This window comes from Pecten maximus, chromosome 7, assembly GCF_902652985.1.
Source record: "Pecten maximus chromosome 7, xPecMax1.1, whole genome shotgun sequence".
NCBI classification, from domain to species: Eukaryota; Metazoa; Mollusca; class Bivalvia; order Pectinida; family Pectinidae; genus Pecten; species Pecten maximus.
The window spans coordinates 35,788,433-35,805,069 of record NC_047021.1 but is presented as its reverse complement, the minus strand read 5'-3'; the positions used below and the strand labels follow the sequence as shown (position 1 = coordinate 35,805,069).

General features: G+C 36.9%; 1 protein-coding gene across 1 annotated transcript in view; it reads right to left on the bottom strand.

The window, feature by feature from the left end:
• Positions 1 to 12,584, bottom strand: part of LOC117330712 (protein O-linked-mannose beta-1,2-N-acetylglucosaminyltransferase 1-like) — a 63,562-nt gene extending 50,978 nt beyond the window's left edge. The window contains exons 1-6 of the mRNA XM_033889164.1: positions 12,340 to 12,584; positions 3,790 to 3,898; positions 2,502 to 2,585; positions 1,622 to 1,669; positions 615 to 717; positions 181 to 239 (exon numbers count right to left, since the gene is read on the bottom strand). Of these exons, the coding sequence (XP_033745055.1) occupies positions 181 to 239; positions 615 to 717; positions 1,622 to 1,669; positions 2,502 to 2,585; positions 3,790 to 3,838 (343 nt within the window). The 5' untranslated portion in view covers positions 3,839 to 3,898; positions 12,340 to 12,584. The remainder of the gene's footprint in view (positions 1 to 180; positions 240 to 614; positions 718 to 1,621; positions 1,670 to 2,501; positions 2,586 to 3,789; positions 3,899 to 12,339) is intronic.
• Positions 12,585 to 16,637: the final 4,053 nt, after the last annotated feature.

Sequence of the window (16,637 nt, the reverse complement as noted above, 5' to 3'; positions counted from 1 at the left end):
GAGAAATAAGCCTATTTTTGTGTGACAGTTCTGTAAAATTGTCAACAAATCTTACATCATTGTTCTGCAGTAGGTTTATACCTTCTTTGAGTCCCAGTTGATGTGTTGACACCACTGGGTTTTAATTACACGATAAATAACAGCACTAAACAATCTAAAACATCTAAAATAGATACTTACGGTCTATAAATACTGCATTTATACCACGAGCTGCATTCTGAAGGTCCGGACTGAATACTCTGTTAAGAAAAGTATCATATATAAAATTCTTCATAATGCAAAACAAGGGAGACAATCACTTTTTTTAATCAATGTACTTATTAAACTTCTAAGAATATGTCTGCATCATCAGTTTTGTTTTAAGAAGATGTTTGTGGCTTAATTCTTAAGAAATATGGACTACATTTAATCTAACATGCATTTCTTATGGCTTAACTCTCCTAATTTTCCAATTTGTTTTGTGATGTAAAATGTATTTTAGTATTTGTAGAGTTTTCAAGTACTATATTATGCTTATAGCCTCTGTTTTGACCCTTTCATCCTTGTTTTCAAAGGCCATAACCTAATTTTTCACTGTCAGAGGTTGCCATGGCAACAATGGTAAACAGACTTACATTTTATTGTTGAAGCATATTGTTGGTCCCACATTCATCCCCGTTCCTGTCTTAATCATAAAAGCAATTTGGCCAGCAGGACACCTTACTCCACATGAAGTACCTGTTGAATAGAAATTCATATCAGTCAGACATGTGATTACATATTTTTGAATAAAAAATATCTATATTTAAATTACTATCATTATTATTATGTTCTATGTATTGGCAAATTCAGTCGAAATGTATGGAAATGAATAAATCAAATCAAACGTAAATTTGACATATTCTAAATTATTATTTTTATGAAAACATGATGTTTGAAGGTATTAGTTTTTCCCCTTTTTCTATCAGAATAGGTCTTGTAACACAGGTAAAAATCTCTGTTAAATGAACAAAGGTAAAATATTGGGCAAGTAATGAAACTACATTCTGTAATTGATTAATTGGTTTGCCTTCGTCTTACAAAACAAACACATTTCCATGTTTTCCAAAAAGTAAGGTAGTATTGTAACATGCACCAGGGGTACAATAGAGCAGTCACCCATCCAAGAGCTGACCATGCTCAATGTTGCTTAACTTTGACACACAGACACAATACTTGACTGCATAGCCACAAAATCTAGCTATTAATGGAATATGCAGCTGAAATGCACATATCAACGAACCATCACAGTATTGTAATAGAACACACCATTTTAATATCATACATGTATGAAAGAAGTTATAAACACAATCAACATGATATTCAAGAGTGTGACGTTTTGATGACTACACTGTCACCTTCATCCTAGATCATCATATACAAGTTTGATCTAAATCCCTCAAGGAATGAAGCCGCTGAAGTGCAAACTTTGGTGTTACATACATACATACAAACATACCATCCGGAACTCCTCAGGGTTTTTCAAAATACACAGCCAACCCAAGGATGTTCCAAATGACAAACATACAAGCGGACAGAAATAATTCTATAGTCCACTTGTTTCACAGGTAGGGGAATTGTATAACGGTAATTATAATGTTACCTGTGATATTTTTTAACAGCATGCTCCCATCCCACACCTGTCTCATACCTGTAATTAGGAAATACAAACAGGTACAAAATATGAAATTACTAGTCATAAAAAATAATTCTGTAAGTACACATAAAATATAGACTTTATAAAAGATAATAATCATATATGTTTAAATTTTTTAAATAGCTGGACAACAAAGACAGGAAAACAAAAATACACCTGAATTTTTCTTACTGTGATTTAGTATTAATTAAGTAAAATTTTTAAATCATATTATGCTCTAGAGGATAGAGTATTACTGGAACCGCTCAGGCTAGTACTTTGTCGGTAGGGTAAAGTTAGATCAATCCAGCATCCGGTTAAATCACTCAGGGTGCAGAAGAGGGTGAGGACTGTTGCTTTGAAATAATTTTACACATATCTTGAATATAGTGACACAACATCAGTACTATAGTGATAGAATTAATTCATATAATTTTACACATAGCTGACATGTATAAAGGTCCATCAAAGCTAATTTAAAATTACAAATACTTTTCAGGCAAATTTCATACATTTATTTTTTTTTTAAATGTACACAAATTTTTTGAAGATTGAAGATTGAAAACATAAAAATAAATATCTGAACCTTTCAATTTCATTTGTTTAGTTCAGATAACTTTGGATGTTCAACATAAAAATCAAAACAAAGAAACTCTTTTATTTCCACAACCAACAGAATTCAAAGACAAAATGAAAAAGTTGTAGCACATTTCAAGAGTCAACATTTGGAAAAATTTAAACTTTTCAAGCACTGTGCTGAAATTCAAGCACTTTTAAGGTCTTTATATAACATAAGCATGTCGCTTAGATACCATCTGTTACACTAGGACATATATTTAGGACCTACCTGCTTGGAGGACAGGGGACCTATAGTAATACAGCGCCAGACATAGCATTAGTACAAACATACATATAACCAGCTTTCTGTGGCCTGCAAAAATACAGAAAAAAAGACATCTTAAAGAGACATGTTGCATTTATTCCTGATACAAGAAAATCAATACTTGAAATTAAAATATAAACATTGTAATATTTTTTTTAATGTTGCCATATACAAGTACTTTGTATCATTTCTAGGCCATTTTAATTCATGGTGGCAATTTCGGAATTCAAACAGATCCAAACAAATTCACACCTTTTGGTCAGTTCATCAAATTCATATTATCTGATCACGATGGAATATAACAGTTTTGATTAATTTGGTAGTGGTAGCTTTATCAATAATTACTCATGTAATTATGGACCGAGCCATGGCCATGAATGTTAATTGTACTGAATCAGAAATGCATTCATGGAAGTATATTTACATTCCTAATGTGGTTTGCTGATATGAACATACCAAGTGAAAACAACAAACATATGACCATGAGTACACTATGAAAACAGTATGAAAACATTGTCTCTCGTGCTGATTTTCCACACATAACATCAGAAAAATATCAATACGCTTGAAAAATAGTCCTCGTTTCATTTCCGTAAATTATGTTTTCTTTGTAATCTATTTACATAAATTAAATCTAATTTAACACAAATTATTGTATTCGATGTTATTTCATGTCTCTTTGTTTTAAATAACAAGCAAAAAATAAATAAATAAACTACTGCAAACTGCGGAGCGGAAGGACACGGTAAACGATGGTGCATAGGCGGGATCTCCCGGCTGTTCTAATAATTTGACGTTTCGTCGTATACATGACAAATTTTTCTTTTTAATAAAATTTCTCGTTTTCTCAATAAATTGTTTTTAAAAAAAGGTTATGTAAATATATGGTACCACGCGCCTCGGAGGATATGTAGCTAGCTACTGGTATTCATAGCCGCAATGAAAATTTAAAAAATCTATTCAATCCATACATACTCATTGAACCAGATATAGGAAATTTATACAACATTTGAAGTTGCATGCCTGTATAAATATCTTGTAGCTAATTCATGTACCTGAAATTATATAAATTAAAAAAAAAAAAAAGTAATATGTGTTAAAAATTTTCACTATAGTCCCAATACATAATCAACAATCAATCTCTATTAGGTGCTAATTATAAGGTATTGTATATGGAATTTCATACTTTGCTTTCTGCAGATTTTATTGTAGACAGACAATAGCTTTCCTATTGTATAACTGCTAGACATACCTCCAAATCTTCGTAAGAGGCTACGTCTCAACTTTCTGTAAACATACATCACGTCCGTTGCTTAGTGCAGATAAACATTCCACTGGTTTTCTTTATTGTTCTGATTTTTCTATAAAATAAACAAAAAATACGACAATAATAAATATTTTGCCAAAGAAAATACTTCACCCATATTATCAAACACATGGTTAAAGGACATTCCATCAAATATTGTTGTTCAATATATGATCAATTATAATTATGAAATCAATTAGTTAATTACGCCACTAATTCCAATAAATCAATTATGAAATTGACAATGAAATTGACATATGACTTTTCCTTTTCACTTCAAAGCTTCACCTAAAATAATACTTCAGCTATTCATGGTTATGAAACAGTGTTTTTTATACTCATAATTGGCATCCTGGTAAGTTTAATTATATAATAATGTGTCAAGTGGATATACAGTGTATATGCAACATGCTTGTTGCATATATGCATATGCTGTATATACCTGTATAGGGTTAACAGTCGGACCCACTTGTTTAAAAGGTGATGATTAGTGAAAATTTCATTCACACTTTACTTTAAAGCCTGCATGCCTAGCTACATTCCCTAAAACAGGAAGGTAGGAGGAGCCAAGAGTACTATAAAGTTATGTAATAGTTTGCCAAGATTATAGCTATATCAAAAATGATTTTATCAGGATTTTTATGTCCCCGTTAAACTGTGATTAGTACTTAATTTTAGAACAACTGTGCCCTGGCCATCTTATATAAACTGCTCATTAATCAAGAGTTAATGAAAAGTTGGTGACATCTATAAACATATCTCCTCAACACTGATTAGAAAGTGTCTTAAATTGATTACCCAGTAAAATGTAATAGGAAGGCACGAGAAAAATGAAACAGTCCGGGCTCAAAGCAGTGACCCTGTTACTCTCTAAATCAAGCAGATATCCCAACACAATTCAGACTAAAGGTAGATCACCAACTGTTGATTTATTTCTGCCATAAATGGTCTTCAATTTTACACTACTATACTCCCTCCTTCACAAAGTCTTTCCCTTGAATACAACTGTGACAAGCCATGTTGATAATAAAACATATCAGTCTCCCATATTTTACACTTGGAGTCGTCAACTGCACTTATTCTATGCAGAAAGGAGTAACCATTAAACGATAAATAACCTGTCCATACTGAGCCCGGGCCTCTTATAAAGTGGACATATTTCTACTCAAATGAAAAATTATACCAAATAGTTTCAACTAGCTTATAATTAAAGGCGACCTTATTCTCACTGCTTTAACAAATGTATTGACAGACATCAGTAAAATATCATAAGAAAAGCTGTTCATTTATAGCAATAAAATATATATTGTAAAAATAAACAAGGGCCCAATGGGCCCAAATCGCTCACCTGCAATGCAGTGATCTTTTCATATATGGATCCTGCAGTTATTTGAAAGCATGCTACAGGACCAATATAATAATGTCTCTCTGCACTTTGGCTTTTCACTAAAAGTCATTTAAAGATTTAAGCATACTTGATCGACGTGACCTTGAATGCGAGTCAGGGTCATTCATTTGAACAAACTTGGTAGCCCTTTACCCCAGCATGCTACAGACCCAATATTAACTCCATGGGACTCTTGGTTATTGAGAAGAAGTCGTTTCAAGATTTTAGCCTTTTTGACTCCTGTGACCTTAAATGAAGGTCAAGGTCATTCATTTGAACAAATTTGGTAGCCCTTTACCGCAGCATGCTACAAACCCAATATCAACTCCCTGGGACTGTTGGTTATTGAGAAGAAGTCGTTTAAAGATTTTAGCCTTTTTGACTCCTGTGACCTTGAATAAAGATCAAGGTCATTCATTTGAACAAACTTGGTAGCCCTTTACCCTAGCATGCTACAGACCCAATATCAACTCCCTGGGCCTCTTGGTTATTGAGAAGAAGTCGTTTAAAGATTTCAGCCTTTTTGACTCCTGTGACCTTGAATGAAGATCAAGGTCATTCATTTGAACAAACTTGGGAGCCCTTCACCCCAGCATGCTACAGGCCAAATATTAGGTCTCTGGGACTGTTGGTTATTGAGAAGAAGTCGTTTAAAGATTTTAGTCTTTTTGACTCCTGTGACCTTGAATGAAGGTCAAGGTCATTCATTTCAACAAATTTGGTAGCCCTTTACCGCAGCATGCTACAAACCCAATATCAACTCCCTGGGACTGTTGGTTCTTGAGAAGAAGTCGTTTAAAGATTTTAGCCTTTTTGACTCCTGTGACCTTGAATAAAGATCAAGGTCATTCATTTGAACAAACTTGGTAGCCCTTTACCCCAGCATGCTACAGACCCAATATCAACTCCCTGGGCCTCTTTGTTATTGAGAAGAAGTCGTTTAAAGATTTTAGCCTTTTTGACTCCTGTGACCTTGAATAAAGATCAAGGTCATTCATTTGAACAAACTTGGTAGCCCTTTATCCTAGCATGCTACAGACCCAATATCAACTCCCTGGGCCTCTTGGTTATTGAGAAGAAGTCGTTTAAAGATTTCAGCCTTTTTGACTCCTGTGACCTTGAATGAAGATCAAGGTCATTCATTTGAACAAACTTGGGAGCCCTTCACCCCAGCATGCTACAGGCCAAATATTAGGTCTCTGGGACTGTTGGTTATTGAGAAGAAGTCGTTTAAAGATTTTAGTCTTTTTGACTCCTGTGACCTTGAATGAAGGTCAAGGTCATTCATTTCAACAAATTTGGTAGCCCTTTACCGCAGCATGCTACAAACCCAATATCAACTCCCTGGGACTGTTGGTTCTTGAGAAGAAGTCGTTTAAAGATTTTAGCCTTTTTGACTCCTGTGACCTTGAATAAAGATCAAGGTCATTCATTTGAACAAACTTGGTAGCCCTTTACCCCAGCATGCTACAGACCCAATATCAACTCCCTGGGCCTCTTGGTTATTGAGAAGAAGTCGTCTAAAGATTTCAGCCTTTTTGACTCATGTGACCTTGAATGAAGATCAAGGTCATTCATTTGAACAAACTTGGGAGCCCTTCACCCCAGCATGCTACAGGCCAAATATTAGGTCTCTGGGACTCTTGGTTATTGAGAAGAGGTTGTTTAAAGATTTTAGCCTTTTTGACTCCTGTGACCTTGAATGAAGGTCAAGGTCATTCATTTCAACATACTTGGTAGCCTTTTACCCAAGCATGCTACAGACCCAATATCAACTCCCCGGGCCTCTTGGTTATTGAGAAGAAGTCATTTAAAGATTTTAGCCTTTTTGACTCCTGTGACCTTGAATGAAGGTCAAGGTCATTCATTTCAACAAACTTGGGAGCCCTTCACCCTAGCATGCTGCAGGCCAAATATTAGGTCTCTGGATCTGTTGGTTATTGAGAAGAAGTCGTTTAAAGATTTTAGCCTTTTTGCCTCCTGTGACCTTGAATGAAGGTCAAGGTCATTCATTTGAACAAACTTGGTAGCCCTTCACCCCAGCATGCTACCTACGGCCGGACGACGGACGCCGCGCCACGGCATAAGCTCACTTGCCCTTCGGGCAGGTGAGCTAAAAATAAAATAGATGAAAATAATTGTATGAGTAATGGATCACATTCCTATTCAGGTGTACTACCAGCTCTATCAAATAAGATGGATTAAAATATCCATGTGTATATCCAATTCTAAACAAGAGGCCCATGGGGCCTGTATCGCTCACCTGGTTGGATTTGACCAAATGTCAAAATAATGTTCATGTTCAATTTGTTAATACATTATACAAAAATGTACTCTCTGAAAGACCATATGGATTATTTTTTACAACATAATGGTGTTTAAAGAAACTAAGTCCCTTAGGGTGGGGAAAACCTTTTGGCCTATGTTTACATAAGAATTGTGTTTATCCCTTAATGCCCAGCGTTACTATACATAGTTATGGGATTGAGGGTCACAGTAACCATTTATGCAAAATCTGTTCCCCCATCACCACGGATGTTTCTGACCAAATTGGGTTCAAATCCATTTAAAACTCAAATCTCTATTTCCCCTATTTGGCCCCTCCCTTCAGGCCCCTTGGTGGTCAGAGTCAATATTTATATAAACTCTCTTTCCCCCTTCCCCTAGGAATATTCCAGACCAAATTTGGTTCAAATCCATTAATAACTTTATGAATAATAGCGATTTAAAGGATAAACCCCTATTTCCCTATTTGGCCCCGCCCCTCAGGTCCCTAGGGGTTAAGAGTAAAAATTTATACAAACTATGTTCCCCTTCTACCAAGGATGTTCCTGACCAAATTTGGTTCAAATTCATTCATAACTTTATGACTAGTAGCGATTTAAAGGAGTAACCCTATTTCCCCTATTTGGCCCCGCCCCTCAGGTCCCTAGGGGTTCAGAGTAAAAATTTATGCAAACTCTGTTCACCTTCTGCCAAGGATGTTCCTGACCAAATTTGGTTCAAATTCATTCATAACTTTATGACTAGTAGCGATTTAAAGGAGTAACCCTATTTCCCCTATTTGGCCCCGCCCCTCAGGCCCCTGGGGGTTCAGTGTAAAAATTTATACAAACTCTGTTCCCCTTCTGCCAAGGATGTTACTGACCGAATTTGGTTCAAATTCATTCATAACTTTATGACTAGTAGCGATTTAAAGGAGTAACCCTATTTCCCCTATTTGGCCCCGCCCCTCAGGCCCCTTGGGGTTCAGAGTAAAAATTTATACAAACTCTGTTCACCTTCTGCCAAGAATGTTCCTGACCAAATTTGGTTCAAATTCATTAATAACTTTATGACTAGTAGCGATTTAAAGGAGTAACCCTATTTCCCCTATTTGGCCCCGCCCCTCAGGCCCCTTGGGGTTCAGAGTAAAAATTTATACAAACTCTGTTCACCTTCTGCCAAGAATGTTCCTGACCAAATTTGGTTCAAATTCATTAATAACTTTATGACTAGTAGCGATTTAAAGGAGTAACCCTATTTCCCCTATTTGGCCCCGCCCCTCAGGTCCCTAGGGGTTCAGAGTAAAAATTTATACAAACTCTGTTCCCCTTCTGCCAAGGATGTTCCTGACCAAATTTGGTTCAAATTCATTCATAACTTTATGACTAGTAGCGATTTAAAGGAGTAACCCTATTTCCCCTATTTGGCCCCGCCCCTCAGGCCCCTGGGGGTTCAGAGTAAAACTGTATACAAACTCTGTTCCCTTTCTGCCAAGGATGTCACTGACCAAATTTGGTTCAAATTCATTCATAACTTCATGACTAGTAGCGATTTAAAGGAGTAACCCTATTTCCCCTATTTGGCCCCGCCCCTCAGGTCCCTAGGGGTTCAGAGTAAAAATTTATACAAACTCTGTTCCCCTTTTGCCAAGGATGTTCCTGGCCAAATTTGGTTCAAATTCATTCATAACTTTATGACTAGTAGCGATTTAAAGGAGTAACCCTATTTCCCCTATTTGGCCCAGCCCCTCAGGCCCCTGGGGGTTCAGAGTAAAAATTTATACAAACTCTGTTCCCTTTCTGCCAAGGATGTTACTGACCAAATTTTGTTCAAATTCATTCATAACTTTATGACTAGTAGCGATTTAAAGGAGTAACCATATTTCCCCTATTTGGCCCCTCAGGCCCCTGGGGGTTCAGAGTAAAAATTTATACAAACTCTGTTCACCTTCTGCCAAGGATGTTCCTGACCAAATTTGGTTCAAATTCATTCATAACTTTATGACAAGTAGCGATTTAAAGGATTAACCCTATTTCCCCTATTTGGCCCCGCCCCTCAGGCCCCTGGGGGTTCAGAGTAAAACTGTATACAAACTCTGTTCCCCTTCCCCCAAGGATGTTCCTGACCAAATTTGGTGAAAATCCATTCAATACTTTATGACTAGTAGCGATTTAAAGAAAAAGTTGACGGACGCCGGACGACGGACGCTGCACCATGGCATAAGCTCACCGGCCCTTCGGGCCAGGTGAGCTAAAAATGTTCTAAAATTTTAATGACAATAATCAGTTACTATTCTAATTAACTTGTGTTGTCCTGTGATTATATATTACGCTACATTTTGGAAACAACAATGCATTTTTTAAATTTCATAGAAAACAGTTTCACCAAATTGTTATATGTTTAATAGGGGTGTCTCTTTTGACCAGTTTGACAGTGTAATGCATATAGAATTACAATAAAATCAAACTTGCATCCTCATACCAGCAGACTGACGATCCAGACACTCACAATTACAATAAGACATATATACAAACTCCTAATCCCTCACACAATTCATGCAATTTCACAATAGAATTTCCTTCCTGTAGCTGTAGTACATGTACAATGCACTACACTTGAGGATTTCCAGGCACTCTATGCAGTTTGGTTTGTTTGGTTTGTTTTTGTTTAACGTCCTATTAACAGCCAGGGTCATTTAAGGACGTGCCAGGTTTTGGAGGTGGAGGAAAGCCGGAGTACCCGGAGAAAAACCACCGGCCTACGGACAGTACCTGGCAACTGCCCCACGTAGGTTTCGAACTCGCCACCGAGAGGTGGAGGGCTAGTGTTAAAGTGTCGGGACACCTTAACCACTCGGCCACCGCGGCCCCACTCTATGCAGTCCTTGAAGCTCTCACACATGCTTTATCAAGTTATATTTTAGTTACTCCTAAATGGACCTGAAAGCTAAATATATACTAAGAATATAGCTAAATTAGCAAAATTTCTATTCAGGTCAACTCAACCCCTTTCAGGTCTCATTCAGGGCTGCTGTGTTTGTTGGTTTGATTAAGCGATCCATTTATCAAGCTTTAAAATACTTCCTTGATTTTTTTCAAAATAACAAGAGGCCCAGAGGGCCTGTATCGCTCACCTGGATTTCATGAGATATGAAACAAGAATGATGATTAAGCACATTTGTCACTGGTATTCCTATGTCAATATATCATAGGCATTTAAATGGGTACGTGAGGTTTTAAATTTTGAATCCCTACCCAAAAGGGTGCTGCCAGTCAAATATGATCTGTTTCAGACAAGAAGTTGTTCATATCAATTTAGCCAAATTGACCCATTTTGGCCCCACCCCTCAGCTCAGCCCCCTGGGGGGTCAAACCCCAAAATTTGTACAATTTTGAATCCCCACCCAATAGTGATGCTACCAGGCAAATATGAGTAATAGCATATCCATTGCTCGGTTTCAGAGAAGAAGTCATTTATATAAATATAGCCCTATTGACCACATATGGCCCTGCCCCTCAGGCCCCTAGGGGGTCAGCCCTACATTTGTACAATTTTGAATCCCCACCTCATAGTGATGCTACCAGGAAAATAGGAGCGATATCCATTGCTCGGTTTCAGAGAAGAAGTCGTTAATATCAATATAGCTATATTGTTTACTGACGTTCCGAGTTGTGTCTTAATTCACTCGCCGACACGAAGGTGGCATAATGTTCAGTGATCTGGTAGTTTTTTCATCTTTGAACACTGATGAGATAATACAGAACATCTCACAATATACCATGTTATAAATGCAGTTTACAGAAAACGAGATGTAGAGACTGTATTTATCACTCCAACATCCATCAGCCTACAAGTATTTGTCGATAGTTCGTCTATCTGGTCGGCTGCCATGGCTACATTTATGACAGTAAATATTCCTACAACTGGCAAATATAAACACACGATTAGAATTTAAATATAAAAGTAAACAGTAGTAAATTATTTAAAAAATAACAACAATAATTAGCTATATTGACCCATTTTGGCCCCGCCCCTCAGGCCCCCAGGGGGTCAGCCATACCATTTGTACAATTTTGAATCCCCACTCAATAGTGATGCTATCAGGCAAATAGGAGCAATATCCTTTGCTTGGTTTCAGATAAGAAGTCGTTTATATTAATAGAGCCAAATTGACCCTTTTGGCCCCACCCCTCAGACCCCTGGGGGGTCAGCCCCACCATTTGTACAATTTTGAGTCCCCACCCTATAGGGATGCTTCTGACCAAATTTGGTCAAATTCTGATCTTGGGTTATGAAGAAGAAGTCAATTGTTGACGGACGGACGACAGACGCTACGGTATGGCATAAGCTCACCTTGGTCCTTCGGACCAGGTGAGCTAAAAATGGTATAATTCATATGTAATAACATCCTTTCTTGTCTAAAACACTGAGAAAATACACAGTTATACGCGAAGAACACATTTAAAACCTAAGTACATTGTATTTAGGGCTTTTCAGAATCTTTAGGAGAATTCTAGATCTATGATAATCTTTCAGTACACATATCTCAAGAAAGCCGCTGGTTGGCCGTTTTACTAGGTCTCTGGCATTATTTCGATGATACGGCGCGATTCAGAAGTTTCTCGTCGTGTTAAACCTCTGGAGCAAGCTGGTTGGGGGTACATGCACATGTACAGTACATGTATACTTTTTGATGACCCTGGGTGAACACATCATACACGGTCAAATTAATTTTATTTATATATTAATAGGGGGAGTGGTCATGTAATTTGATATCCGAAATTCGTAAGGGCAAATGGTCAACTGGTCAATAATCCCTTGACGGAATTTGCTTCAATACTCACATATCGATAGAAACACGAGGGCGTTTGCTCGCCCCTGCTTATCTTGGTCAGTTCTTCTTCAGGGGAAGTTGATCAGCTGTTGTTGATCCTCCGTTAGTGGTAATGGTATAGTTTGCCGACTGTAAAACTCCATTCACAGAGCTTGCATTACAGTAACGAGCCTAATATATCGACGTATAATAAAGACAACCTTAAATCAGCCCCAATACATGTTGTTCAGTGACGAATCGCAAATGAGCCGACTGCTAGAATTTCAACCGGAAATGTTTACTTGGTGAATAATAACTGAAGCGGTAGCGGGCATACACTTTCCCGGAAATCAGACATTTATTGTGATATTAAAACAAAATGAATGATGAAATTTTGAAAATTATCAATTTTTTAAGCAAAATGATTTGAATACCTGAAAATATATCTGGTTTTTACTTTTTGTAAATAAAGGTTGGGGATTGTGGAAGAAAAAGGCGTTGATACGTTCATATGACCCAAAATGAACTACAAAATTAAGTAGCTGGATCATAGAGAATTATAATTAAATGATGTGGGGATCACGAATTTTAGACGAGTGGTTGTAAAATCGCGGAGTTGGGGGAAAACAAATATATATATCTGTGTGTCACAATGTGTAACAGAGCTCATGATTAATTAAATCTAAATCATTATAATTACTAATTAATATTCCGCTAGGACCTCTAGCTACATGTAGCTTACAAGTCTTATGCTCTTGGTCAAGCTAAAAAGAAGATCTCTTTAGCCGAGCGGCTTATGCAACTTATTTATGTGCAAGCATAAAATCATAATGTATTCTTGTGACCCAAGGCATCTTTTTTCTGCTTGAAATAATTTTAAACAACCATGATATGCTATATCAGTTTGGAAGACCGGGACTTGTTCGGCCATAGGGTATGTTCGGCACATGGCTATACAAAATGTATTTTGCTTGGAAATAGAGAATATATAGAGCAAAAAATAAAGCTTACATTTTAAGACACTGTATGTTCGCCATATAAATGTTGTTTCACTTTGAAGCAGGTCAGACGAATTGATGCACGTGCTAAGATTCCAAAATACAGCTGTTTTCCGTCACTGTCGTATACAGTAAATACATGTATATATATATATGGTGGGTGTATTCCGACATTGCGGTGCCAGTTGCAGGATAAAACATGACAGAGTACTGATATCAATGTTGTACCGTCACATGTGACGATGTACATCATAAAACGATGACCGCCCTATACATAACTGAATTACTATTTCTCTGTTTCCTCCAAATTGGAGAATCACAAGATGTATCTATATAGTAGTCAAAATACAAATCAAGTATTATTGATTCATAATTACGTGCACATGAATACACTAGCTAATAATAGAGATGTTCAAAAGGGTGAAGTCACGTAATAAATCTTGAAGCAGTTTAGTAAGTACAGGAAGAAATGGTCTCGTTAACAGCAAACCATACAAAATAATGAGAATGTCTGGGAAGCCTGATCGAGGCTTCCAGGGGTTGGGAAGTAGGCCTACCAGCTAGGTCCCCTCAACTTAGGTGGTGGTCCTGTCTCCTGGCCGAGTTAAATCAAGCCGTTAATATCGGTACAGTACTTATTTTTCGGTATTTGACTTAAAGCTTAAATGGATGATGGTGAAAACTTGTTATTAGGCATATACCTTATAATCTGACCAATTGGAGTGTCCCGTTGACCTGGATTAGCTAGATTTGAGGAGTAACTCTCCAAACAAGCCAATGCCTATAAAAATGCACTTTATATTTAAAATCATGTAAGGTATTAAACAGATATAGAACTCACCTCTGATTAATGAAAGGCGAGGGATGAAAAAACGTAATATTTTTCCAATTCATCAAATCTCAATTTTGTAGTTTGACACCAACCATTATGACATTACCTTTGTCTTTTATATAATGTTCAAAGATGGTATAGAAATATTACATACGGAAGCCTAATGTACAGTGGTAATCCTTAGATATAAAATCAAACGAGGCGGTTTGTAAACATGTTCAAATTTCTATTGCTGATAGCGAAAGATTTATATAAGTACGCGTACAATTCAATATAATATACATGTTTAATATCCATAATGTCATCTGCCTGTCCGTTATCTTTTACAATGTGTTCTCATTTCACCTATAGCTACAAGTATCCCTCTCTCTCTCTCTCTCTCTCTCTTCCCATTTCCTCCCCTTTTCTGCTCTGTTTAAGATACTATGATAGTCAAAGACAAAACAAAACAAAACTTTTAAATAATAGCCGAATGTTCATATTTTCATAACCTTTTTTTAATAGCGTTTCTTCTTATCACCTACAACACATTCACATTCTATTTCCAATAACGGGTCGTCATTACGTCTACATTAAAAAAAAATCGTGCCAAATGCCGTTAGTATTATAGAATGGTATGCTTACCGTTATTTATCATATGACTACCGTTATATACGGTGTCATAAACCCATCACATAAATTTTCTTTATGACACTAGTGTAATAACACCTTTCGCTACGCTGATTGGCTGGTTCCGTGAGAACTGTATTCATACGCGTGGGAACGACCTACTTCTTTTTACTACGACTCGTAAAAATGGCGACTAGTGCTTGTAAACTTTGAAAAAAAATCAACTGAACGACAAATTGGTCTATTAACATAACATATTGTACAATCAAAGATAAAATCCAAGATGTAAACATCCTAAGTTTTTTAATTATATTTATACTATAAGATGTTAAATTAGGCCTGGCAAACATCTATTTTATGACCCCTAGTAACATATTTCAACTCCGATAGAAAATTGCGGTTGCGTTGTCCGATGAGACATATCTAGTCTAGATTCTTTTCAAATAAACAAATAATAACATTATTTAATAAAATCCTCATGAAAAACGGCAATGTAGTTTGTTACAACTTGCCTTCAACGGTTACTCAGAATAACATGCTGACACTGTCGTCGACAAACACGTGTAATATCAAAACAAACAACACTGCCAACAAATCGGCATCCAAAGTCGCTTTTCACGGCAGTCTGAACACAATGTTCAGTGGGAATATGCACGGTGGAACATTTCACATCTCCATAAACTCCCGCGAGGACGAGGATAAACACAAAGCAGTGAAAAGGCGCCGTACAATGGTTCTGTACGACAGCGACAGCGAATAGACATTTGTACAACGAAGCCTCCATTATCGCGCCAAGTGACGTCACGGCTTCGTCACATCAAAAACAGTCGCTCATGAACTTTCAAACTAAAATATTTTCCTCATTGTTTCAAACACCAAGGACAATTTATCTATTATAGATTAAATGAAAAAATGCTGAAATTTTGTTTTGAGACGTGTATTTAATAAAATGAATCTTTTTCAAGAGTCAGTTGTGTTAGAACTATTTCTTCTCTCGTCGGTATAATTGACCTACTTCGAAGGTTCGGGTGATTTGGTTGAGATGTGACGATTCAAGGCAAAAGAGAAAATCAGTTTTTGATGGGGAACGATGAAAGAAAACGTCATATGATAAAAAGAATCTGTCATTCGTTTCCCTTCATATTAGATTTATGATACTCGTTTAGAATTTTTTATTTTTGCTCGCCAGAGGCTCGCAAAAATAAAAAATTCAAAACTCGTATCATAAATCTAATAGGAAGGGAAACTCATGACAGATCCTCTATATCTATACGGCTGGCGTGGGCCAAAGGGTACATGGTTGTTGTTTCAACTACTCTCAAAATATTACTCTTACTGTATCTTTTCAGGTATTTTATAGTACTGTTTATATATCATGTGATAAAGCGGTGGATTGCCTCAAAAATTTGACATTTTTCCTTGTCCACACTGTTGGAATTACTTCTTTGCCCATACACAATGTCTATATGTATTCTTCAGCTTAGTTAACTCTGCGAACAATCTGATTAAAATCAGCTGTTACATGGCTGCTAATTATAGAGATGTTCAAAAGGGTGAAGTCACGTAATAAATCTTGAAGCAGTTTAGTAAGTACAGAAAGAAAAGGTCTCGTTAACAGCAAACCATACAAAAGAATGAGAATGTCTGGGAAGCCTGATCGAGGCTTCCAGGGGGTGGGAAGCTTAGGCCTACCAGCTAGGTCCCCTCAACTTAGGTGGTGGTCCTGTCTCCTGGCCGAGTTAAATCAAGCCGTTAATATCGGTACAGTACTTAGTTTTCGGTATTTGACTTAAAGCTTAAATGGATGATGGTGAAAACTTGTTATTAGGCATATACCTTATAATCTGACCAATTGGAGTGTCCCGTTGACCCGGATTAGCTAGATTTGAG